This window comes from Rhincodon typus, chromosome 9, assembly GCF_021869965.1.
Source record: "Rhincodon typus isolate 14 chromosome 9, sRhiTyp1.1, whole genome shotgun sequence".
In the NCBI taxonomy this organism is placed as follows: domain Eukaryota; kingdom Metazoa; phylum Chordata; class Chondrichthyes; order Orectolobiformes; family Rhincodontidae; genus Rhincodon; species Rhincodon typus.
In genome coordinates this window covers 40,443,647-40,470,443 of record NC_063340.1, presented here as the reverse complement: position 1 = coordinate 40,470,443, position 26,797 = coordinate 40,443,647, and the positions used below count along the sequence as shown (strand labels likewise).

Sequence of the window (26,797 nt, the reverse complement as noted above, 5' to 3'; positions counted from 1 at the left end):
GACTGTTCAGAACAAATCAAGAATGACTGGTTCATTTGAATCTTCAACAGCACCTCAGGTCAAGGTTAGAAAACCAGAAGTCACAATGACTGTTCAGAACAAAGCACGAATAATTGGTCCAACTGAACTTCCAATAGGACCTCAGCTCACGTACAGTAAACCAGTGGTCATGATGAGTGTTCAGAAGGAAAGTAGAATGATTGGCCCAACAGTACCTTCTATCAAGTTCCAGAATCAAATCCAAGTAAAATTCGATATCTTACAGTATGGTTCTGCAGTTCTTGTCTTGGTAGTATCAATAATCCTAGTAATCATGTTTTTTTAAGTACTGTACAACTTATCATTGCTGTCACTGTTTCTGTGCCATGTAACAAGTTAACTTTGCAGATGGTTTAACTGCGTCTTTGCATAAAACTACTGAATAAACAGACTAAATTTCGCAACATTAAACAGTTTTAAAAATATTATACTCTAGACAATCAGTTTATTTATGGTGACAATAAATCTGATTCAGCTTTTGTTACATGGGCTTTTGAAATTCTTTTCATCACAAGAATTTATTGACTATTTGCAGTTAATTAGTGTTTGCGATCAGTGTTCACCAAATCAAGGTTGTCAACCATCAGATATACAAGGTTAATCATCTTAATGTACATTGGGTGTCAACTTCTTAGAAACTAGACATCTTGTTTACAAATATCTATATGAGGAATCTTCACTCTTCCGTGGTTAGGATTTCTTGATAGTCATCTTTACGGTAATTGGCTAAAGAAAAAGCAAGTAAAATTAAGAATGGAAACTTTACAGTAACAAAATAATGTGATAATGATTTCATCTTTAAGGACTGGTGATTTGCTGTATGACAAACTAATTGATTTGTCTGGGTAGAGTAATTTGAACTCCGGATAAAACAAGTCCTTGATATCATGCCAAAAACGTCAATCTTCTTGTTCATAATGTATTGACAAACGGCTAACTTTTAAAATAAGAAATTTAAACTCTGAATTGCAGTCTGTTTATTTGCTTATAGTTTGATTAACAAGCATACAGCATTCTACAGTCACTATATTTTATTTCCAAGCAATCTTAAACTTCTTTCAAAGAATGTGTAAAACTTACAAAATGCAGTCCTTTTAAAAACTTGGCAAAAATATAATTACTAATAAAGGAGCAAGCAAGATCATAGTTTTATGTTACACAAATGTAAACCACTTGTGGAAGTGCTGAAGATTGACTACGAAGGTACTATTTGTATTTAAATTCTTTGGATTTGGTGGAAAAGATTTGGTTATGAAATGCTTTGCACTTATTAAAAATGGCAAGATGTGTTTAACAGCAACTAAAAAGCTGTGTCATTTAACTTGAGTACAAGTCTCAATAGTTGGTGCAAAAAGGGAGGGTTTTAGATTCCTGGAGCACTGGGAGCGTTTCTGGGGAAGCTAGGGCCTGTGCAAGTGAATTGGTCTGCAACTGAACCAGAATGGGACCAGCATCCTTGTGGGTGGGTTTGCTGGTTCTGTTTGGAGGAGTTTAAACTAGTTTGGCAGAGGGAAGGGATACAACATTAGTACAATAGGGGCAAAAGCATATTATAGTAAAGGAACCAAGGCAGGAGTTCAGCCATGTTGAGTTTCAAACCATATTGAGTTTCAAGCGATATTGGTGCCACAGAGGTGTGGTTGAGAGAGGGGCAGGATTAGCAACTCAACATTCCGTGGTATAGAATCTTCAAGCAGAATAGGAGGGTATAAAAGTAAGTAGTCTCATATTATTAATTAAGGAGTTAGTGACTACAGTAAAGGAGGACATCATCTTGGAACAGTCTTTGAAAGAGGCTTTATGGGTCCAGATTAGGAATAAAAACAGGAATCACATTTCTTGATGTAAAAGTAATAATAACAGGGTAATTATATTAGAGGATTTCAACTTCCCCAACATTAATTTGAATAATCAATAGTGTAATGAGTTTAGAGGGGATGAATTTCTTAATGTATTCAACTGAGCTCTTTATGTCAACATGTGGAAGGTCCAACAAGGGTTGGTGCAATGCTGGACCTAATTCTGGGGAACGAAGCTGGACATGTGGTCAAGGTGGCAGTGGAAGAGTATTTTAGTGAAAGTGATGAGAACACATTTTAAGTTTGTTATAGAAAAGAAAAAGATGGTCTGTGAAAAAAGGTTTGGATTTGTGAAGGTAGATTTTAATTAAAACAAGGCAGGATCTGTTCAAAGTAGACTGGGAACAGATACTTGTAGGAAAATCTTTTCCAGAACAGTGGGAGGCATTTGAAAAAGAAATGGGAGACGACAGACCCATAAAGTTCCCTTCAGGATGAAACAAAATGGCAAAGAGGCCAGAGAACCCTGGATGTCTAAGAACATTCAAGATGGGATAGGAAGGAAAAGAGAGGCTTTTAGTACATACAAAGGGAGCAAATCAATACATGCCCTAATGGAGTATGGAAAGTGCAGGGGAAGACTTAAGCCAGCAATTAGGAGAACAAGGAGGGGGCATGAAGAAACATGGGAGTGAAATTAGGGAGAATCTCAAGATATTCCATAAGTATATTAAGGGGAAAGAGAATAACCAGGGAAAGAGTAGGCCCTATTGAGGACCTACAAGGTATTGTGTGTGTGGAAGCAGAGGACGTTGCCAGGGTGTTAAATGAGTATTTTCTATCAGTCCTTCCTCAGGAGAAGAAGGACATAGATACAGAATTCAGGAAGAGGGACTACGAGGCTCTTGAGCAGATTGAAATGAGTGAAGAGTTATTGGAGGTTTTGGTGAGGTTAAAAGTTGGCAAATCCCTGGTCCAGATTTGTTGTACTCCAGGCTGCTGTGGGAAGTGAGGGTGGAAATTACAGGAGCTATGTCCCAAAGTTACTAGAGATAAACCAGGGAATTCCAAACTAGCAACTCTCACATCAATTGCAGTGCAACTATTGGAGAAACTTCTGGAGAATTCATCCCTACTTTGAGAAGTGAGGTTTGATCAGGAATAGTCAGTGTGGCTTTGTCAGAGGGAGATTAAGCCCAACAAATCTGATGAAAATGTTTGAGGAAGTGATCAGATGTGTTCATGAGTTGACATATTTATATGGATTCGTGGAAAACCTTTGTCAAGTTTCCACATGGGAGACTGATGGAGGAGGTAAAAACCACATGGGATCCAGGGTAACATGGCAAGTTGGATTCAAAACTGGCTTAGTGGCAGGAGATAGAGGGTTGTGGTAGAAGGCTGTGTTCAGTGGCAAAGCACAGGAATCATGCTGGGTCCCTTATTATGCATAATATATGTGAATGATATAGATGAGAATGTTGGGATGGTTCATAAGTAAGTTTGCAGATGCCACAAAGATTGGCAGTGTCGTTAGTAGTGGGGAAGATAGTCTTAGGTTACAGGAAGATGTAGCCGGGTTGGTCAGATTGGCGTATCAGTGGCAGATGGAATTTAACCCCAAGATGTGTAAGGTGATGCACTTTGGAAGAAGTAACAAGACAAGAGCGTACTCAATGAATGGCAGGATACTAGGAAGCTCTGAGATCAACGGATCCCTGAAAGTGTCATGACAGGTTAATAGGATAGTTAGGAAGGCACATGGAACAGGTGCATTTATCACTCATGGCACAGATTATAAGAGCAGGGACGTTATGTTGGAGCTCTATAAACCTTTTGTCAGGCCACAGCTGGAGTACTGCGTGCAGTTCTGGTCATCAGATTCTGGGATGGATGTGATAGCACTGGATGGTGTGCAGAAGAGATTCACCAGGATATTGCCTGGGATGGAGTATTTTAGGTATTATGACAGGCTGGATAAGCTCTGATTGTTTCCTTTAGGGTACAGAAGGTTGAGGTGTTTAAGATTATGAATAGCATGGACACGAGAATAGGAAGCAGCTCAACTAAGGGGAGAAAAGGTCAATAAAGAAGGGGAATAATTATAACGTGAAGGGCAGGTTTAGAGGGAATATGAGGTTAAAAAAAGAAGAGGTTGGTGGGAATCTGGATTACACTGCTGAGAAGGGTAGTAGAGGCAGGAAACCTCAATCTTTATAAAGTACTTGGATAGCAGTTGCAGTCTATTAACAGTCGAGGCTATGGGCCAAATGCTGGAAAATGAGATCAGTACAGATTGGTCGCCACAGCCTCAAAGGACTGAAGGGCCTCTCCTGTGCTGCATGACTCTGTGATAACATCACACAAAAAAACCACAAAAATGGTTGCTTTGTTCATCTAATTGAATTGATTAGCCATTTTTGTTGTTTTAAAATCCCATAAGTACTTTAATTGGCTAAAACAGAAGTTGTACAAGTGCTGCGGGCTGGGCCGTGTTGTTCAAAGTTATGAAAATATTGAATATTACAACAGAAAATGAAAAGCAAAAGCTGCACATTTTCTGCATAAACCAGCTGATCCAACTGCACTGTCTTTCTCATTCTCCATACACCTTCAACATTCATCTTAGAAAGCAATACCAAGTCAACATGCAAATAAAATACAAATGGAAAGTGTCCAAGTTTTTGTAGATTAAGACAACAGACGTTTGCACAGCAAGAAAGCAGATTAAAATCTAGAGTTGCAGATGGATAATAATTTGGGGGCGACACAGTGACTCAGTGGTTAGCACTGGTGCCTCACAGTGCCAGGGACCTGGGTTCGATTCCACCCTCGGGTGACTGTCTGTGTGGAGTTTGCACATTTTCCCTGCGTCTGCGTGGGTTTCCTCCGGGTGCTCCGGTTTCCTCCCACTGTCCAAAGCTGTGCAGGCTAGGTGGATTGGCCATGCTAAATTGCCCATAGTGTTCAGGGATGTGTAGATTAGGTGGGTTATAGGGGGATGGGTCTGGGTGGGATGCTAGGAGAGTCAGTGTGGACTTGTTGGGCCGAAGGGCCTGTTTCCACACTGTAGTGATTCTATAACATTTGTAGATATACTAAATAACCAAAGCTTCCTCCATTTTTAGGTAACTGATCAAATACTGATCAGTATTGTCTTTAAACAGAAAGTAAGTTTCAATAAGCAACCAACTTCTTCCCCTACCATGCAAAATCATAATATAAACATGCTGTATACAGCAAGAGAGGAATGAACTGAAAGCAGAGCATACAATAAGTGGGGATATCTTTCTTGAGATTTCAAGGTGCATTCCTGGCATTTTAGAGTTGAAGGCTAAGCATTCATCTTTAATAATAGATCAATACTGTGACATGTTAGAAATGTATTTATAATGTTAAATATTTATAAACAGCTAAAAAGTGAAGAACACATCCTTTGAATATGCTTTTCAGGTGATTATTTTCCAATTCTCATCAGGACATTCACTTTAGCCTTGTTCTTCCTGTGAAAATTTCCACCTAGGCCAATATCACAATTGTCTATATTTCACCATTTTTGTGACAAAGAGTGAAATGGCCACTCCACAGAAAAGCCTAGGAACTAAAACACAAAATTTTCCACTTTTATACACTTGATATAGAACCCTTGACAACAAGAAGCACTTAATGACTGAAACCATTCATGCAGATGAAGCCCACATTTTTGCTTTCATTCACGTTAATGAACAGAAAATGATGGGTGCATGTTCCAGGTAGGTATGGCTCCAGGTTAGGTATATGTAAACAGAAATTTTACACTAAGTTTTAGGTCGTTCTTTGGACAAACTTACTAAAACAGAATGATTTGGGCACATTAATTAGGAAGTTTTTTTTTCATTTATTCATGGGATGAGGGTGTTGCTGACCAAACCAGCATTTATTTCACTTCTCAAATTTCCCTTGAGAAGGTGATGGCAAGCCACTTTTGTGAACTGATGCAATGTATTTGATTACACCCACAATGTTGTTAGGGAGGGAGTCCAGTATTTTGACTCAGCAACTGTGAAGGATTAGCAATATAGTTCCAAATCAGATGGTATGTGGCTTAGAGAGGAACTTGCATTTGGGTAGTATTCCCATGTATCCCACTACTTTTATCCTTCTAGGTAGTAAAGATTGCGGGCTTGGAAAGGGCTGTCTAGCCAATCTTGATGAGTTGTTACAATGCATCTTGTTGATGGTACACAATACTGCCACTGTCCCTGGATGTGAAGGGAGAAAATGTCGAAATTGGTGGATGGAGTGTCAATCAAGTGGGCTGATTTGTGCTGGATGGTGTCAAGCTTCCCGAGTATTGCTGGAGTTGCGCTCACCCAGGGACTTGTGTCTCACAAATGATGAACAATCTTTGAGGAATCAGGAGGTGACTTACTTTTGGCAGAATTCCCAGCTTCCAACCTGCTCCTGTCGCCACAGTAGTTAAATGACTGGTCCAATTCAGTTTCTGGTCAATAGGAACCCCCAGAATATTAAAAATAGGATTTGGGAGATTGTTGGAGATGGTTATTGCTTGGCACTTGCGTGGCACAAATGTTACTTGCTACTTATCAGCTCAAGTCTGAATATTGTCCATTTCTTACAGCACGTGGGGACAACCGCTTCAGCATCCAGAGCCATAAATTTGGTGAATATTGTGTGATCATCTCTGAACATCCCCAATTCTGACTTTACAATGGAGGAAAGTTTATTAATTAAGCAGTTGGAGCTGGTTGGGTCTAGGTTACTACCCAAAGAACTGCTGCAGTGATGTCCCGGAACTGAGACGATGGATTTCCAACAAACAGCAGAGCTCTCTCCCCGCTTCCTGTTGGCTCCATTTTTGATTGAGCTCCTTGATGCCACACTCGTTTAAAGGTAGCCTTGATGTCAAGGGCAGTCATCCTCATTGGAGTTTGATGTTTTTGCCCATGTTTGGACCAAGTTAGTAATGAAGGAAGGCACTGAGTGGGCCTGGATGAGTCCAACTAAACAATAGTGAGCAGGTTATTGTTACATACGTGCCATTTGATATCACTGTTGACAGCACCTTCCATCACATTGCTGATGATTGAAATTGTGTCATAATTGGCCAGGATGGATTTGACCTGGTTCTGTGAACAGGATACACCTGAATAATTTCTACATTGCTAGGTGGTGCCAGTGTTGGAACTATGCTGAAACAGGTCACATGGAGGCGTGCTTGTTCTGGAGCAGAAGTCTTCAGTGCCATTGCTAGAATGTTGTCAGGGCTCATAGCATTTGCAATAAGTTCAAATGTTTCTTTATATCATGTGCAGTGAATCAAATTGGCTGAAGGCTAACATCTGTGATGTTGGGGGGCTCAGTAGGAGGCAAGATGGATCATTCTCTTTTATACAGTTTATCTTTTCATTAATCTAATTGTCTCATTTCTTGCTTAGCTTATTATTAATCTGTTCATACCTTATTGCAATAAGGACATTCACCAAAGATGACGTTAAAGCTCTGTCTTGAGTAAGGCAGCCCTCGTAACCACTGCAGAATTGAACATTTCAACAATTATCAAAATAGTGTCAGATAATATGTTAAGAAGCTTAATGCAGTACACAAAGAAACAAGTTATAACTCGTTTTTTTGAGATGTGTTTTTAATTCTACTCACTTCATAAAGGCATTCTTGATGGAACGGCTGACCACAGCGTGGGTCATCACATACTTGATCTGGTATGGATGACGCCAGACGGTATGCATAACAGATTCCACATTCCATACTGAAACTCTGTCAAATAAATAAATATAGTCAAGAAAGTGGGCTTCTTTTAAGAATTCATCTACACTGCCTGGACTATAAACTCCAAAGAACAAAATCACTTTGCTAAACACAATATTCTACATACATTAGGTTTAAAAAGTACTGACAATATCTGCTCCCTCCGACAAACTTCAAATAGCATTGACAGTACTTGGAACAAAAACAAAGTTGCTGGAAAAGCTGAGCAGGTCTGGCAGCACCTGTGAAGGAAGAAACAGAGTTAACGTTAACTCCGGACCTGAAATGTTAACTCTGTTTTTTCCCCTTCAGATGCTGCCAGACCTGCTCAGCTTTTCCAGCAACTTTGTTTTTGTTCCTGATTTACAGCATCCGCAGTTCTTTCGGTTTTTATTTTGATAGTACTTGGGCTCTGCCTAGAGGACAAGCAGAACACCTCAATTAAATAATTTCTCCAACTTTTTCCTTGTAACTACAGCTTGCTCATATGCTTTTCACCAACATAATCATTGCAGGTTCCCAAGAATTACTTTTGGAAACGTCTGTTTTCACAAATAAAAACCACAGAAGTCAAAGACTTTTTTGCCCAACAGTAAGTATTAAGGTGAAAACTATGAAAAATCTAAATGGACTCAAAGCTGAATGACAACAAAACAGTCAATATTTGAATGATTATTTCATCCAAGTGACAAAATGATCAACAAAATCTCCCCAATTTAAGATATGTTGGGTAAAATTAACAGCTTTGATAATAAATGGAAGAACTAGAAAGAATACAAAACAATTCAAAACAAATATATTCACAGACATATATTTAATCCTTCACACCCCACGTCCTGCAAGGACTCAATCCCATTCTCCCAGTTTCTTTGTCTACATCGCATCAGTTTGGATGGTGCAACCTTCCAAAACAGCATTGCTGAAATGTCTTCCTTCTTCCATGACCGTAGTTTCCCACTCATTGTGGTTGACAGGCCCCTCAACCACATCCGACCTATCACCCGTGCTTCCGGCCTTGCCCCTTCCCATCACTCACAACAGCATGATGGCATCCCCCTTGTCCTCACTTTTCATCCCACCAGCCTCCACATTCAAAAGATCATTCTCCGCCATTTCAGACAACTCCAGAATGCTACTAACAAGCACATCTTCCCCTCACTCCACCTGTCTGTATTTCACAGGGATTGTTCCCTCTAGGACACTCTAGTCCATTCCTTGAGCACAAACGCCACCCCTCCTTCCCACAGTACCTTCCCATGTAACTGCAGAAGGTGCAACATCTGCCCCTTCGCCTCTTCACTGCTCTCCATCCAAGGGCCTAAACAGTCTTTCCAGGTGAAGCAGCTCTTCCATCTTATACATTGTATTCGCTGCACCCAATGTGGCCTAACCTACATTAGAGGAACCAAACATAGACTGGTCTGTACATGGGCATGACCCCAGCCTTCCCATAGTTGATCATTTTCACACAGCGTCATGCTCATATGCGCAATTGTCTATCTTTTGCATGTTGCAGTGTTCTAGTGAATCACAGCGCAAACTGGAGGAACAACATCTCATCTTTACAACTAGGTACTTTACAACCTTCTGGTCTCAATATTGAGTTCAACACATTCAAATTGTGAATCAACTCCCATTTCTTCCCATTCTTTTAGCTTTACCTGTTACATTTTCTGTCACCATGACCTCTCTCCCCTCCACCCCCCCAGTGAGACTGTCTGTTCTTTCCAGTCTAGCAATTAGACACACCATTGTTTTGCCATTCTCACATTTCTGATCACTTAATCTGAACTATCAACATCTTTTCTCCACCAGCGCTCTACACCCCATCACTGCCAACACCCCCTCCCAACCAAAGCATAAATGCTGCCCCCTCCAGACTTCACTTCATCTCTGATGAAGAGTCATCCGAACTCAAAACGTTAACTTGCTCCCTCTCCATGGATGCCGTCTGACCCCACTGTGATCTCCAGCATTTGTTGTCTCAGTACAGAATCCAGCATCTGCAGCAATTTGCTCCTACATAGTGCTGAGTGTGATGAACAAGGAGCTCTAAAGTACTGACTATCAAAATGAAGAAGTCAATGGGAACAGAGAGAGCATCCTTGGATTGTAAACATGGTACCCATATTGAAATAGGATGACAAAACAAGCTTGGGCAACCTCACTTACTTCCAATCCACATCAAATAAAGGGTTGTGGAAATAATCTCGACAATTATCTGTAGGTAATACATCAATTAACTGGAACTTGGAAGAGGAAATCTGACCTCACCAAACTCATCAATTTCTTTGAAGAAAGTGATAATCCAAGTAGATTTATGACCGTGTACATTTTGACTAGATTTTCTGTGAAAAGCAATTAATTTAACTCAGGTGCACCTCGATGTAATATCTCATTAATGTGTTTTGGTTAAGACATCAAACCAAGGTATCATTTGCTTTCCCAAGTAGACCCAAGATTCTAGGTCATTATTCAAAGAAAGAAGGGGATCTCCTCTCAATTACAGATTAATATTTATCCATCAACCAACATCAGAAAAAGTGAAGAATTGTTCATTGTCCATATAACTGCCTGTCAGATCTTACCCTGCCATGTCTTAGGTAACAATTAACAGGACTTTGAAAGTAGTCATTGGTAGTACAAAACTTGATTATTGCTGAAAGACAGATCTTGTTGAAGCTTTTTTGTCTTACACTCATCAGGACAACATGCATGAAATACCAAAGTGAAGGGAAAATAACATTTATACTGCACAGGACAGGCGGGCTAGTTGGTTGGCAATTTGCACTCTAATTGATCAAAATATCACCATGGAAAATACACCAATTAATCATGACTGATAGTCAACTATCAAGCACTGTTTAAATTTTAAATCAGGTAGGTTAATTCTGATTGGTCAAGTCATTACCCTGAAGAATGAACCAGAGAATGGATGTTGAAGCCCAGTCACCAAATACGTTTGTGAAAGAACAAATGGCTCCAGTCCTAATTACTAATTTGCTGATAAGGCCTATCCTATAGCATGTGGAAGTGTCGGAATCCCTACACTATATTGACTGGGAAGGTATATTCGCAGTCGACAATTGTAGAAAGCCCCTAACTGATTTCTTAACAGGGCTATCAACAAAATGTCTATTTTCTTTTTCCCCAGCAATACTTAAAAAGTAATTTATTTGCTACTAAGTACTTTAGAATATGAAATGAAACTGAGATATATATGTATTTTAATATCTTCACTGCAGGCTGGGGTTCTTGGAATTCAAACCGAACCATATGCGTTTTTTCTGTACTTAGTTAACAATTGGCTTTAAAAAGTTACAATAGCCATAATTCCAAATGAGAGAAAGTTACACAAAGTTTCTAGGGAACAATTCAGAGGAGCTGGGGGAAAACTTCCCAAACTTGATTTTCTTACTTACTCTGCGCTGGGAGGTTATGAAATAGGTGTCAAGTGCTGAAGTGCTGAGAAGTCTTTTGATGCAGTGACACCTGCTACAGCAGCATTCCAAAATAAAGGAGTTTAAAGTAATGAAATTATCTTAGCATAAAAGGTTATTATTAATTTCAGACCAGAGTGTTGGGATACAGTTGACAGTTGGGAAAACTAGTGAGGTTAAGTTTTTGAAGTTTTAAAAGAAAAGAATTAAAGCTATGTGAGAGATAGGACAGCACTTGAAAGAAGCTAAGTCAGAAGCATACTAATAACAATTAAGAAATAGTTATCTACAATTCCAGCAGATGAGTTGAAATTTTAATTACTTTAAGCCCATCAAAGTATTAAAAAAAGAGAGTATCTCTCTCCCTTGGTATTGAGCTAGACAGTGTTTTGCTGTTGGCAAAGCACTAGATGTTCTAAGAAGCGCAACGATGTTTGAAAAACATACCAGTGCATACTGATTACGATACGAAACTGTTGTTTCTGTTCAATTTATAATGAGTGCTTGGATTATTTCTAATTTGTATTTAAAAATCTTTGAATCAGTGTTATAAGGGAATAGAATGGTTTTGTTTCTTGTTTATCTTAGTGTCTGTAGTTAATAAACTTCTGTTTAGTTTTGTTATTAAAACAAAGATTGAAACATTGCATGCTTATATTTTATTAAAAGACCAATTTGATTACAAAAATTACGATCAAGCCACGTCCCTGTCAGGAATCTGACTCGTCTGGTAATATCATCAACTAGGTTACAACTGGAAGCAGCTGATCATAATTGAATGTCACACGGATGTTACAAGACACACTACATAAATGTAAGCTCTTTTTTTACATCTTGGCTAAGAAACTACTTACTAGAAATATAATGTCAGAGGAGAATCAGGTAACAAGTGAGATGATTTGGAACTTGCCACTATTGTTTCTCATTCACAAAGTGCCCTGATTGAAAACATAGGCTAGATCATATATTGAGGGTAGGTTCCATGCACCTCTGCAAAATTTCAGGGGAGAACATGCCTCTATTTAGTTGCCTCACACGGTTTTAGTTTCCCAGGCAATGGCCCTTTGATTCTCCACAAAGATATTCCATTTCATGGAGCTGCTGGTCTCAATTGAAGGCTGAGACCTCTGTACACTGACCGCCCCTGGACAACTAGAGAGATTAGTGATACATGCTAAGGAGGTGGTTTTGAGTGATGGACAAACTTTAGCTATGTCTGGGATCTCATTGTGACAGGCCCAAGAAAGAGAGGGATGGTGGGCATATTGGACAGGGCAGGAGTGAGGGCATGGTTGTGCAGTTTCAGAAATGCAAAAAGGGGCCTCTGATTGGCATTTGCAACCTGACAAGAGGCAGCTTACCTCTTTAAATGATAGCAGACCAAATGGCTAAACTTGTAATTTGAGTGCAGGCCTTTCTTGCTGACCATTAAATCAGAGTGATAGCAGGATGAGGTCTTACCTGGACATTAATTGACCACTCAACTGGGCCAATGTCAGGTCATCCATTCAGTGCCTCTGCCATTACTTATAAAATTGCAGTGTGGGTGGGGATGTATGGCCTAATGGTCTGCAATGCCAATGCATGGTATTTTAAATTACTGATTGACCTGGTCTGCTTTCCCACTCACAGATGACCCAAATTTAGCCCAATTTAAAATTAGTCAAACTGGTAGGTGGGTTAGTTGGTAAATGGGATTAAAATGCTTTGGAAAGACAAAGAACAAAAGTTACATTTACATTGTGCTTTTCTTGACCCAATGATGACCCGAAATAGTCTACGAAGTAGGTTTAATGTATAGCAACTTGTAAGGTGGTCAATTTGTATACACGAAGGTAACATAAACAACAATATGAAAATGACTAGATAATCTATTTTACTAAATTTTTTAATTAATTTATGGGATGAGGGCATCACGGCTAGGCCAGTATTTATTGCCCATCCATAAATGCCCACAGGGCTGTAAAGAATTAACCACACTGCTGTGGGTTTAAAACCACATGTACGCCAGACCAGATAAGGATGGTAGATTACCTTCTCTAAATGGCATTTACTGATCCAAGTGGGTTTTTATTGACAATAGGCAGTATTTATGCTCACTATTCGGCAAGCTCTTCATTCCAGATTTTTAAAATTGAATTCAAATTTCATTTTCTGTCATGATGTGATTATGAACCATTATCCCAGGGTTTTGGCTCATCAGTCCAGTGATATTACCGCCACAGCACTGATCCCCTATTCTTAAAGGATACATACTGCTTTTCCAGGATGTTGGCACAGACATGAAAGATTGAATGACCTCTTTCTGACCTTTAACCATTCTATGATTCCGTCACCAATGCACAGGGAACTGCTAGCTCCAGACTATATAAATGGTATTAACAAATGGAATGTAATATGAGTCAAGTACTCTCAAGTAGGAAGATACACATACCACAAATGATCTTTCAATTCCTAAGAAAACAAATTAAGCAAACATTAGGGAGTCTTTGTTGACTCCATGATAAACATGTAGAGCTGCAAACACCAAAGCCTGTCGAATGTGGAACAAATCCAAGACAGTTGATTAGAAGTCAGAAGATAAATAGTAAAGCATCAGTGCTCTAGTCAGATTGCAGCTTGAACACTGCATACTGTTCCAACCTCTAAATAAGACAGACCTGGCATGAGGGTTGGGTTGGGAGGCATGCGAGGTAAAAATCAGGATAATTTTATGAAAAGATGGTGTTTCTGAGATGGCAAAGTTGAAAATCTACCTCCTTTAGAGTTGGAGAAATGTGGCAAGCCAAAGACTGATCCATATCAAGTGTTAGATTTAGCAGAAAATACTCGAGGGCTAGGGACTTTTCAGTCTAAAAAGGAAATGGAACACATGATCCCACAAAAAAGTTACTCATTGGACAGAACATGAGTTAACATGTACAGAATATTATTTTATTTTTCAAGAGCTGATGAAGGATCAGAGATTGAATCTAGTAAAAGGCTAATATTAGAACTGAAATCAAAAAGTCTTCCTTCACACACACACACACACACACACACACACACACACAGAGGTTGCTGAACATGTGGAATAAAGTCCCAATTTTATGCTGATAAAGTCTGGAATAGTTGAATGCAACACTGGAAGGACTTGAGGAGCTTTCTAGATCGATGGGCATAGGAAAAAAACAAATTACTTCCTGATCTGTAATTATCTTCCACCCTTTTAACATGATGTGACAGTGAGAAGCCTTTGGTTTCAGCTGAGTAGAACAACAATTTAATGGGCTTAAAAAGCAATTCACAATTCACTGGCTAGCTGGAAGGAAAAAAGTCACTTTTGACAAATTATAAGGCAAATGTCAAGGAAATAAATACTCCAAGGGAAATAAATATAAAGTATTCTGAAAATCAGCTCCTCGCCTAATGAGCATTATTGTCCAGAAAGCATGTAGGTAACATTTGAAGTTTAACTTCATCCAAGGCAGCATCAAATATTAATTGAATATTAAGCTAATAAATACATTTTCCAAAAGCCTTCCTTGGAGTTATGCTCCAAAAAGTTCTAATTTTAACTAAAAGTATTTCAACTGCACATGCATTTTAGTGTTTTTACAGCATACAGATTTAGGAGTTTATTTCATGTACAAAGTTTTTCTAGCTTTGTAATAATAATTGCATTTGTTTTCATAGAAAACTGCTAGATACATAGTTTGCAGTTATGGTTCCTGTAGAATGGAGAAATATACATACATTTCCCATGCACCATTGCTATTAGAGCATCCAGTGATCAGATATCAATGCCATTTCCTTACTAGCAAGAAGGTATAAAAGAGATTCATACTTGAAGGCATTTTCATCCTGTCCAAGGTAGAGTTTATTAGTAAAGTGTAGGAGTGACCAGTCTGTGTGACTAGCAATGTTCTTCTAATAATGCATCTTTGGAGTGGTATACAGCCATGAGACCGGAAGTGAGAAATGAAGTGGTAAAGCTTTCTTAGCTATTGGGTTCCTGCTACAAGGTGTCCATTTTGTCAGAAATAAATTAAATCCACATTCACACAATAATTTCAGCCTACTTATAAGATTGATTAGTTATATTTGTAGCATAACTTATAAATCTTTGAGAAGTAACACATTTGCATGCTGTGATTACAGCCTCCCTTTATAGCAGCAACAATGTAAGGATACTTCAGTTCTGAAGAAATCATACCAGACTCAAAACATTAACACTGAGTTTCTTCAGCATTCTGTGTTTGTAAGCATGTTTAACTGACAGACTAAGAATTTTGCTTTGATAGTAACTTTTAGAAATGAAAACACTTGAATATATGATGAACAGCACAGGCTTTTGACATGCAAAACAATTTTTAGTGCTTTAAATAGCCTACTGCCTTCACTTTACCTCAATTTATATGGAGGGCTATTTCCAGTTTACAGGTGAAGCTTACACAAAATATTGTCCTAAAGAAAAACATTTATACAAATACTTTTAGAGTTTTGTGTACTCCCACAATTTTTTTCAATGCTGCAGTAATTTGCAAAAACTTCATGTGAAAACTTTAGACATCTTTCACACCATTGAAGCCATATACATATTTTAAAAGCTGGATATAGCCCCCAGTAAACTGCATTATCTGCAAATTTTAGTTTTCTCTAATGAATGATCAGACAGCGGTTGTAACTTACAGACTTCTCATGGGTGTCTGGGGATGGAAAGTCTACCTCCAACATATTCTTTAGATTTTCCAGCACGGTGCACTCTGGAGACCTGGAAAGCATATCCTGTATTTAATTGCAAAGATTTTCCTTGAACCATGAGGTGCAAAAGACAATTTCTTTTCATCAAGTGCTCTGATGAGACCAATATTTGAACACTGCTTACCAAAGATGCATGTTGGTGTTCAGCTTATTTCTCAATGGAGTTACCACTAGGATCAAATTAGTATGGTTATTACTTTACATTTTGAGAGCAATATGCAAAAATGTGAAAAGCAGAGCTTATTTCAAGAGGGTCACATACCATGATCAGCACCAAGGAAGCAGCATTCAGGCAACATTTTAGGATGCCTAGGATCCACCTCCACATTTATTGAAACATTGTTACCTATGAAATCCAAGAACAAGTAATTAAAATTGCTAACTAATTTAAAAAAAACAAACTTCAAACTACTGACATGCTGTCATAAAGCAAGCAGTGTAGTAAGACTACTTATATTGGAGTCTCTCCACCTCTCCTACCAAGCTTTTGGTGATTTGTCACAAATCCTTAGAAGGCACTGTTTAATTTTATCTGTTAACTCTCCTAGGAAATAACCTGCAACTTTTACGAATGAAGGTGCTATTTAATTGACACTTGCTATTGAGCAGATCATAATATTTTATAAGGACTGCCAGAAAATCGAGTAATAATTTCAATGTTTCACTTGCATACACTCAAGTGCTAAGAAAATTAGTGTAGCAGGGACCTGGTGTCAGGGACCCGGCTTCAATTTCAGCCTTGAGCAATTGTCTGTGTCAAGCTTGCATGATCCCTAGTGTCTGTGTGGATTTCCTCCCACAGTTTAAAGATGTTCAGGGTTAGGTGAATTGGCCATTTCCCCATGGTGTCCAGGGATGTTCAGGCTAGGTAGTTTAACAGTGGTAAATGCAGAGCTATAGCAATAGGCTAGTGGGCTGAGTCTGGGTGGGATGCTTCTTGGAGGGTCAGTGCAGACTTGATGGGCCAAATGGCCTCTTTCCGCACCGTAGGAATGTTATAATTAACTTGACTTTCAATGTTTCAAAGGGACAAAGAATTAATGGGCAGAATTTTCTCATTCTAAACAAAGTGAGCAACAGCGATGGTTGGAAAAAGACTGCAAGAATGGAAAAATCAGATTCATGATGTTGAGAAAAAAAATGTTAATTTTCTGCGTTTTCAATGACAAGATGATAGTTTCATTCAGAACTACAGGCTCACAATACTTCAACATCATCTCCACTAAAAGACACAAATCCAGGCAGCATGTCAGGTTTGCTAGCAATGATCAGTCAAGAGAGCAGACAAATTGCTGTATGGCATTAGTGCATTAGTTATATCTGTAATGTGTGCCGTGGCTTAAGCAGCCAACACACTGAATGGGCTTCAACTAAATACCTAGTCTCAAACTTTAAGGGGCGTGATCGTCAGTCAGATCAAAGGGGACTGTTTTCAGTCAGCTGGTACTGGAACAGTAAGTCATTATCTAACATTAGCACAGGCATTGGACATGGTCAGTCAGTCAAATGGAGTATTCATAGTCATGGGTCCCATATCCTTACAGTCCAGGGAGTGGACTACAGTCAGTCCTGGGTATTGAGTCCAACCAGTCTCAGAATGAGCAGTAACTCAGGCAGGGAGCTGCAGGTGTCAGTAAGACACTTGGTCACTCATCAGTCGAGGCTGCTGTTCCACATCAGTCAAGGGATGTCTCATGGTCAGTCCTGGGAATCTGTTCACAAAGTCAAGGGGCACAGCTGCAGTAGTCAACTTGGGAAATTAATTGTGAGAGAAATGGAGGCAGAATGCTGGGAACAGAGGAGGAACACATACAGGCACCCTATTGTCCTCCATCTTGGAGACCTTCATGTCAAATATTAGGTGGCGATGGTTTAATGTCATTTGTCTCTGCAACAGCTGATTGATCACATTACTGAGGATCTGCTTTATTTCTGATATTCTCCACATAGCCTCACTCGGGCAGTCAACAATGGATCCCGGCACAGAAGTTGTTGTCATTTCAGTGTTCACTGTACAATGGAGGTCCAAGCAAACTGATGAAGAAATCATGCATCTGGAGGCACAGGACCAGCAACAAACTCCTGCAGATGTGAAGCAGTGTCTCAATGCAAAGATCCCAGCAAAAGATCCCCTAATGATGTGGAGAAAACACGCAACGTTACACAGTCTCTTGTCTTTGATGGACTGCTGTTGAGATGAAAAAGGAAGAGTGGTGCTGCCAATGAGGATGTCCCTAGACACAAGCCTGTGTAATCTGCTGCAGCATTCAAGGTGTGCGGTGTTATAGTTTGCACAGAAGTGGTCTCAATGTCATGTCATGAGACTAGCACAAATGCAACACAACTTTACCTTCTGCTTGTGCTATGAAGGTCTCCTCAACATGAGGATTCCATGTTCGATCAGGTCTGAGGGTTTATTATAGTACAGTATAGACAGGAGATGCTACACAATCCTCTGGAAACTGAAACAGTCTGCAAGGATAAATGATGGATGTTGCAGATTTGTGACAGCTGTAGCATTTTCCCCAAGTAGAGATAGCAGAATGTTCTGCAATGCAGCAGCTGCTGTCACACCAGCCCAAACAGGACTTCTTTGGCAGCCACTTCAAATGAAACTGCAGTGGGTGAAGACATTGCTCATTGACTGTAGGTGAATTGATGCTGGAGAGGAAAGCATCCCCTATTTAATCCCAACTGCAAATGCATCTTTATTGTTCGTTTTTTCTTAACTTTTACCAAGCAACAGGAAGAGCAAAGGTTGCTAACTAATGGAAGCCTTCACAACATCTGATGCTATACAATATTTTACACTAGCATGGGCACTACAGAAAGAACAGCTATCCTTCAGACAAAAGTTATAACATTTTGTGGTGCTAAGGATGGCCACCCTCTCTACCATCATTGTTGAAGCTGCAGTTAAAATGACAGATGATCACACAGGTGATCTAACAATTACATTTATTTACAAATACAAAATTCTATTTATAATTAAATTTCACCTATGCTAACCACGTGCTCTCATAAGATATTCTTCTTCCTTTTCCTCCAAATACATCTAGGTGCAGCCCTGGGAGTTAGCAGCTGGGATGGAGGGTAACCTCTCACATAGTAGAGCTCATTGGCCTTAGGAGTTCTGTGTGAATGACCGTAAGGGCATTTGGGGCTTGTTCTGGCTCCATGCTGGTTCACCCTGCAACTTCAACTTCCACAGGGTTGAGGGTTGCAGGCAGGGTGAAAGGGCCAGGTGTCTCAGGAATATCCCAAGTGTAGACTTCAGTAAGTGGGTCTTTCTCAAAGTGGGTGTCTACTGACACCAGACTATCTCCTTGTGGGGAAGGGGCACTTGGTTCAAGGTTCCTTGCCGCCACCACACTCCATCCCCACCCACCCCACCTCACCAATTTCACAGCATATAAGACATGAAAGGAAAGTAATGAGTGATGAAAGACTAAAGCATCAGAAACCAGGAGTAACAGTAAATACAGTATGATTATCATTATTGGAGGTGTCTTACACAGAATCATAGAGATACACAGCACGGAAACAGACACTTCGGTTCAACTCGTCCATGCTGACCAGATATCTTAAACTGATCTAGTCCCATTGCCAGCACTTGGCCCATATCCCTCTAAACCCTTCCTATCCATGTACCCATCCAGATACTATTTTAATGTTGTAACTGTACCAGCCTCCACCACTTCCTCTGGCAGCTCATTCCATACAGACACCACTCTCTGCGTAAAAAAGCTGCCCCTCAAAGGACCTTTTTATATTTTTCCCCTTTCACCATAAATCTTTGCCCTTTAGTTTTGGACTCCCCTACCTTGGGGAAAAAAACCTTGGGTAGGGTGAATAGCTATGCCCCTCATGATTTTATAAGCCTCGAGAAGGCCACCCCTCAGCTTTTTTTCATAAAAAGCAGCATTCCTATAACCATTTTGTTTAAGGAAATGCTGAATAGCATATCCGTATCTGCAATATTCATATATTCTCAATGTCATTTCAGAACTAGTCAGATAGATCCATTATATATAATAAAAGATATGCACCTATGGCAATTCTGCGTGTTGTGATTGCACGTGCTGGCTTTTCTGGTTCCAGCACCCAGGTTTTCTCATCAATCTCATCCATAACATCCCAGAATTCCCGCAGTGACTCCAATGCTGCCAGAAACTGACTGTGAAGGTGTACTAAGCAGCTCTGAAAAAGAAAACATTTAACACGGAGTTATATGATGAAGCGATAGGGAAGGTTAATGAACATAGTGCTGATGATTCGAATATGAACTATAAAGCACCACATAATAAACTGTTAGCAAAATTGAAATCCATGGGATTAAAGGGACAATTATAGTCTGGATACTAATTTGACTTAAAAGGCAGAAGGCAGAGAGATTTGGAGAATGTCTGTTTTTCAGAATAGAGGTGTGTATACAATAATATCCCCAGGAGGAAATGTTTGAGACTGAAATATTATTTCCTGACTGAATTAATTTCAAAAATTCCAGTCCAGGCAAAATACACACAATAACCCCAGCAGTAGTGTGGTAACAGACACAGAATAAAGGCCTGGATTCTGACGTATAAAATGGATTTAATCTCTCCTTTAACATATTTATTGCCTCGGGGACATTTTGTTGGGTGGAGAGTGACACAGTTAGGGATCCCTGCTGCTTTCTCACTGCCAACTGAATTAAGTCCATGCTGGAAATGACAGATTTCAGCCTTTCCTCTGTGCTGTCAATGGAGGCCCTTAACTGGGCAATTAATGGTTACTTAAAGGGCACCACCATGTCACCACTTCTGTTAACCCAGTGGTGCACCACAGGCTCTTTATGCCAGTAGCAGGATAAGCAAACTTTGTGCCGATTTGCTTACAATCTCCTGGAAATGGATGCCACACAAAGGCAGGATTGAGGGGCCCAACGTGAAGAGGGGGAGGGACTCACTAACAGCCACCCCTGGCTCCTGTTGCGGACTCCCCTCCACTGCACTACTGCATTCCTGCAGCCTTGAATCCAGTGTTAACACTGCGTTGGTTGACTGTCACACTAGCAGCAGGCACTGCCTCCCTGGTAGCACTGCCATTTATTCGAGTTACTGATGTCATTTGCTGGCAGTGTGTGACTTCTACTCCAAGCGTAGTCCAGCCACTATCCAGTTAAATGCCCACGTGTCGCTTAATAAGTTGGTCTTCCCTAAAAAAAAAGCAACAGTGTTCTCGCTGGCTTTCCAGCCTGCTGGCAAGATCCCCAACACCTCCATTAAATACCACCTATATGTCTAGTACAACAGAAGAAGCCTCAAGGCTTAAGCAGAGCAGTGTCAAAGCTCTGTCAAACATCATTGCTTGCATTAGAAGGACTGAACCACAAGAAACACCAGAGGAACTGACTGCTCACAGAGACTGTGTGTGAAGCATATGGTGACAAAATGAATCAGATGCAAGGGGTCTAACTGTGTTGCTTTCAGCAGTATCTACAGGAAAAGGCAACTGGTCCCCTAAATGCTGCTGCTTGTGACTCAGGAGAAACTAAACATTCAAGTGCAGTTCACTGATGCGCAGCCACCTGGTATTTATAGCCCACAGGCAATGTACATTGGCTGCGACCTCCTGATCCACTGTTAGTTAGCGTGTTGCCCTTCATTACGGATTGTCAGCATGGTGCTTTTACAGCAACCAAGGACTATTTGGAAAATAACTGCCAAACAGGCAGTAGAAATTGGAGAAACAAAAAGACAGAAACAGAGAGAGAGAGAGAGAGAGAGAGAGAGAGAGAGAGAGAGAGAGAGAGAGAGAGAGGGAGAGAGAGAGAGGGAGGGGGGGGGGGGGGGGGGGGTGGTGGAGAGAGAAACACAGAGTAAGAGACAAACAGTGATAGAGTCATAGAGTTATACAGCATGGAAACAAACCCTTCGGTCCAACTCATCTATGCCGACCAGATATCCTAAATAAATCTAGTCCCATCTGCCAGCATTTGGCCCATATCCCTCTAATCTCTTCCTATCATGCACCCATCCAGATATCTTTTAATTGTTGTATACAAAGCAAGGCAAGTGGCAAAGGTGTCAGTGGGGGGAGCACTTTGGGGTAAGCACTCTTAATTCTATTAGAATTAAAATAGTTATGCAAAAGGATAGACCTGATCTAAAATGTAACCTGATCAGTACTTGGAACTACAATGTTGTGGCCATTATGGAGACTTGGATAACACAGGGGCAGGAATGGTTGTTGGATGTTCTGGGGTATAGATGTTTCAAAAGAAATAGGGAGGGAGGTATAAGAGGTGAGGGAGTGGCATTGCTAATCAGGGATGGTATCACAGCGGCAGAAAGGGAGGTTGTGGAGGAGGGTTTCTCCACTGAGTCAGTATGGGTGGAAGTCAAAAACAGGAAAGGGACAGTCACTTTATTGGGAGTTTTCTATAGACACCCCAATAGCAACAGAGACACTGAGGAACACATTGGCAGACAGATTTTGGAAAAGTGCAGAAGTAATAGGGTTGTTGTCATAGGCGACTTCAACTTCCCTAATATAGACTGAAACCTCCAAAGTGCAAATAGTTTGGATGGAGCAGATTCAGTATGTAATTAGTTCGACTTGAGGGGAGGCTATATTGGATTTGGTGCTTGGCAACGAACCAGGCCAGGTGTCAGATCTCTCGGTGGGAGAGCATTTCAGCAACAGTGATCACAACTCCCTGACCTTGACTATAGTCATGGAGAGGGATAGGAGCAGACGGTATGGGAAAGTATTTAATTGGGTGAGGGGGAATTACAATACTATTAGGCAAGAACTACGGAGCACCAATTGGGATCAGACGTTCTCAGGGAAATGCATGACAGAAATGTGGAGGTTGGTTAGGAAGCAGTTGCTGCAAGTACTGGATAGGTTTGTCCCACTGAGGCAAGGAAAGGATGGTAAGGTGAAGGAACCTTGGATGACAAGACATGTGGAACACCTAGTCATGAGGAAGAAAGAAGCTTACTTAAGGTTGAGGAAGCAAGGATCGATCGGGGCTCTAGAGGTCTACAAGGTAGCCAGGAAGGAACTGAAGAATGGACTTAGGAGAACCAGAAGGGGGTATGAGAAAACCTTGGCGGGTAGAATCAAGGAAAACCCCAAGGTGTTCTATGCTTATATAAGGAACAAGAGGATGGCCAGAGTGAGGGTAGCGACAATCAGGGATAGTGGAGGGAACTTGTGCGTGGAGTCAGAGAAGGTAGGGGAGGACCTTAATGAATAATTTGCTTCAGGATTCACCAGTGAGACGGACCTTGACGTTTGTGAGGGCAGCATGAAACAGGCAGATATGCTCGAACAGGTTGATGTTAGGAAGGAGGATGTGCTAGAAATTTTGAAAAACATGAGGATAGATAAGTCCCCTGGGCCAGACGGGATATACCCAAGGTTTCTACGGGAAGCGAGGTAAGAGATTGCTGCCCCTTTGGCAATGATCTTTGTGTCCTCACTGTCCATTGGAGTAGTACAAGAAGATTGGATGGTGGCGAATGTCATTCCCTTGTTCAAGAAAGGGAATAAGGATAATCCTGGAAATTACAGACCGGTCAGTCTTACTTCTGTGGTGGGCAAATTATTGGAGAGGATTCCAAGAGATAGTATTTATGATTATTTGGAAAAGCACAGTTTGATTAGAAATAGTCAGCATGGCTTTGTGAAGGGCAGGTCATGCCTCACAAGCCTTATTGAATTCTTTGAGGATGTGACAAAACATATTGATGAAGGTAGAGCAGTGGATGTGGTGTATATGGATTTTAGCAAGGCACTTGATAAGGTTCCACATGGTAGGCTCATTCAGAAAGTAAGGAGGCATGGGATTGAGGGAAATTTGGTTGTCTGGATATAGAATTGGCTGTCCAATAGAAAACAGAGGGTGGTAGTAGATGGAAAGTATTCAGCCTGGAGCTCAGTGACAAGTGGTGTGCCGCAGGGATCTGTTCTGGGACCTCTGCTCTTTGTGATCTTTATAAATGACTTGGATGAGGAAGTGGAAGGGTGGGTTCGTAAGTTTGCCAATGACACAAAGGTTAGTGGAGTTGTGGGCAGCGTGGAGGGCTGTTGTAGGTTGCAACGGGATATTGACAGGATGCAGAGCTGGGCAAACAAGTGGCAGATGGAATTCAACCCAGAAAAGTGGGAAGTGATTCATTTTGGAAGGTCGAATTTGAATGCAGAATACAGGGTTAATGGCAGAATTCTTGGCAGTGTGGAGGAACAGAGGGATCTTGGGGTCTATGTCCATAGATCCCTCAAAGTCGCTACACAAGTTGATAGGGTTGTAAAGAAGGCGTCTGGTGTGTTGGCTTTCATTGGCAGGGGAACTGAGTTTGAGAGCCGAGAGGCTATGCTACAGCTCTATAAAACTCTGGTTAGACCACACTTGGAATATTGTGTTCAGTTCTGGTCATCTCAATATAGGAAAGATGTGGAAGCTTTAGAAAGGGTGTACAGATATACCAGGATGCTGCCTGGACTGGAGGGCAGGTCTTACGAGGAAAGTTTGAGGGAACTAGGGCTTTTTTCATTGGAGCAAAGAAGGATGAGAGGTGACTTGATAGAGGTATACAAGATGATGAGAGGCATAGATACAGTGGATAGTCAGAGACTTTTTCCCAGGGTGGAAATGACTATTATGAGGGGGCATAATTTTAAGGTGATTGGAGGAAGGTATAGGGGAGATGTCAGAGGTAGGTTCTTCACACAGAGAGTGGTGGGCATGTGGAATTCGCTGCCGGCAGTGGTAGTACAGTTAGATACTTTAGAGACTTTTAAGCGACTTTTGATTAGGCACGTGGAGGATAGTAAAATGTAGGGTATGCTGGGTAGTTTGAGCTTAGTAGGATAATAGGTCAGCACAACATCGTGGGCCGAAGGGCCTGTACTGTTCTATGTTCTATAAAAGATAAACTTTAAATTGAAGTTAGGCCAATTTTGAAAGTATTAGGCCGGAACTTTCAAAAGTTGATTAGGGGAGGCTTTTCACAGGGAATGGGACAGTTGAAAAGTATTTGCCTTCAAAAATGAGATAACAACAGCTCAGAGACAATATGTTCTTGTTAGGGTGAAGGGCAAGGCTGGTAGGTGTAGGGAATGCTGGATGACTGGAGAAATTGAGGCTCCCGTCAAGAAAAAGGAGGATGCATATGTCAAGCATAGACAGCTGGGATCAAGTGAATTCCTAGAGGAGTACAGGGCCGTAGGAGTATACTTAAGAGGGAAATCAGGAGGGCAAAAAGGGATCGTGAGATAGCTTTGACAAATAGGGTTAAGGAGAATCCAAAAAAATTCTACAAATATATTAAAGACGGAAGAATAACTGGGGAGAGAATAGGGCCCTTTAAAGGTCAGCGAGGCCATCTATGCGTGGAACCACAAGATATGGGTGAGATACTAAACAAATATTTCACCTCAGGACTTACTGTGAAGGAGGACATGGAAGCTAGTGAACTTGGAAATAAATAGTAATATCTTGACAAGTGTCCATATTACAGAAGAGGAGGTGCTAGAGGTTTCAAAACACATAAAAAGGTAGATAAATCCCCGGGACGTGAATAGGTGTATCCCAGACCTTAGAGAGAGACAGAGAGATAGACATATAACATTTTACATTATGACCCCAGTGAAATGGACCACAACCCCAGTATGCCACGTGTGCAAAAGAACACAGAAATCCAGAGGCAGGTGTTTGTTCCTTAGGTTTCTGAACAAGCTGCTCTCAAAGCTACCAATCACTGAAATCAGTGAAAACTTCAACTTTTCTACTCCTTCATCACTGTTTGAAACCTCATCAAAAGTTGGACCTTGTATTCACTCAGATGCAACTTGGTTTTTATCAGCAATGTGATTAATAACACTTGACAAACAGAAACTTGCCACAAAAAAAATCGAAGTGTTGAATAGTTAGATATTAAAAAGTCTGTAAAATAACTTGTTTTTTTTTCCCAGAATATATTAGCTTCTGCCTTCATCTCATTTTAATGTGCCAATCTTTAACTTTCTCCAAGTAATTTTAAAAAAAAGTGTTTTTACATATTTTAGTGACTGTTTCCTGGTTGGAAGTAGCAATTGACTTTGCTAATCCTTTCATATCACAGGCTGCTTCATAACATCACTCCAGCTCTATGCTACGGATGTTCAGTTGTGATGTAGTGTGTGATTTATATAAATTTTAATATCATTCATTTGAGAGTCTGGCCTTTAAACTGGTGGCATGTGGGCTTGGTCAGTGTCCATGAAGGGTCTTAATGATTAATTTATAAATGTTTCTGTAGCCATGATAATTTCTTAGTTATTAAGAAATGGAAGACACAGATTAATTTTCATTAGGTTAATTTTGACAGTGAACAGAGTAAACAGTTATGCATTAGGTTTCAGTTAGAAACAGCCATAGCTTGAAGAAAGCCATTTTGGTTACAGATTTGAATACTTGGCTGAAGCTGGATGTGCAAGACAGTTGTGCCTAAAGAAAGGGGATAGTTTAGAACTGATAAGTTATCAGTTACCTCATTATAATGAGTTTAGTTTTAAGCTATCAGATCAGAAAGGTTTGGTTAAAACCCTGAAAGATTATTTGAAGCTGATTCAGTGAAAGGTTACCTTGCTAACCAAACAAAAGAAACTCAATATGATCTATCAAGCCAGATTTCAGGCTTGCTTACTGAGCTGGCATCATGAACAGTCCAGCTGAGTGCAGTACTGCTACATAGTGCTAAAGGTGAAATTTTTGCAAGATTCCTCAATGAGATATACCTGCTTATCAGCCACAAGTGCCCTAGCTTCTCCAGTGACCACAAAGGTCAGCCTAGTTTATGTTTTACGACAACAGTTGGGAAGCTTTGTAGCTGTTTCAAATCAACCATCCCTGATCCAAAAACTGTGGCCTCTTGTTCTTGATTGCTCCACATCCTTTCTACATCTACTTTGCGAATTCCCTTTAACATCTTATACACCTCAATTAGATCTCCACCCATTCTTCTAATCTCCACAAAT

General features: G+C 40.4%; 2 protein-coding genes across 2 annotated transcripts in view; one reads left to right on the top strand and one right to left on the bottom strand.

The window, feature by feature from the left end:
- LOC109932321 (serine/threonine-protein kinase VRK1-like) overlaps window positions 1-325 on the top strand; it is a 105,954-nt gene extending 105,629 nt beyond the window's left edge. Inside the window, exon 12 of the mRNA XM_048600988.1 lies at window positions 59-325. Coding sequence (XP_048456945.1) covers window positions 59-325 — 267 coding nt within the window. The remainder of the gene's footprint in view (window positions 1-58) is intronic.
- A 193-nt stretch (window positions 326-518) lies between these two features.
- Window positions 519-26,797, bottom strand: part of fancl (FA complementation group L) — a 97,854-nt gene continuing 71,575 nt past the window's right edge. Inside the window, exons 9-15 of the mRNA XM_048601310.1 lie at window positions 19,837-19,987; window positions 16,050-16,133; window positions 15,912-15,957; window positions 15,716-15,797; window positions 7,497-7,613; window positions 7,299-7,370; window positions 519-765 (exon numbers count right to left, since the gene is read on the bottom strand). Coding sequence (XP_048457267.1) covers window positions 730-765; window positions 7,299-7,370; window positions 7,497-7,613; window positions 15,716-15,797; window positions 15,912-15,957; window positions 16,050-16,133; window positions 19,837-19,987 — 588 coding nt within the window. The 3' untranslated portion in view covers window positions 519-729. The remainder of the gene's footprint in view (window positions 766-7,298; window positions 7,371-7,496; window positions 7,614-15,715; window positions 15,798-15,911; window positions 15,958-16,049; window positions 16,134-19,836; window positions 19,988-26,797) is intronic.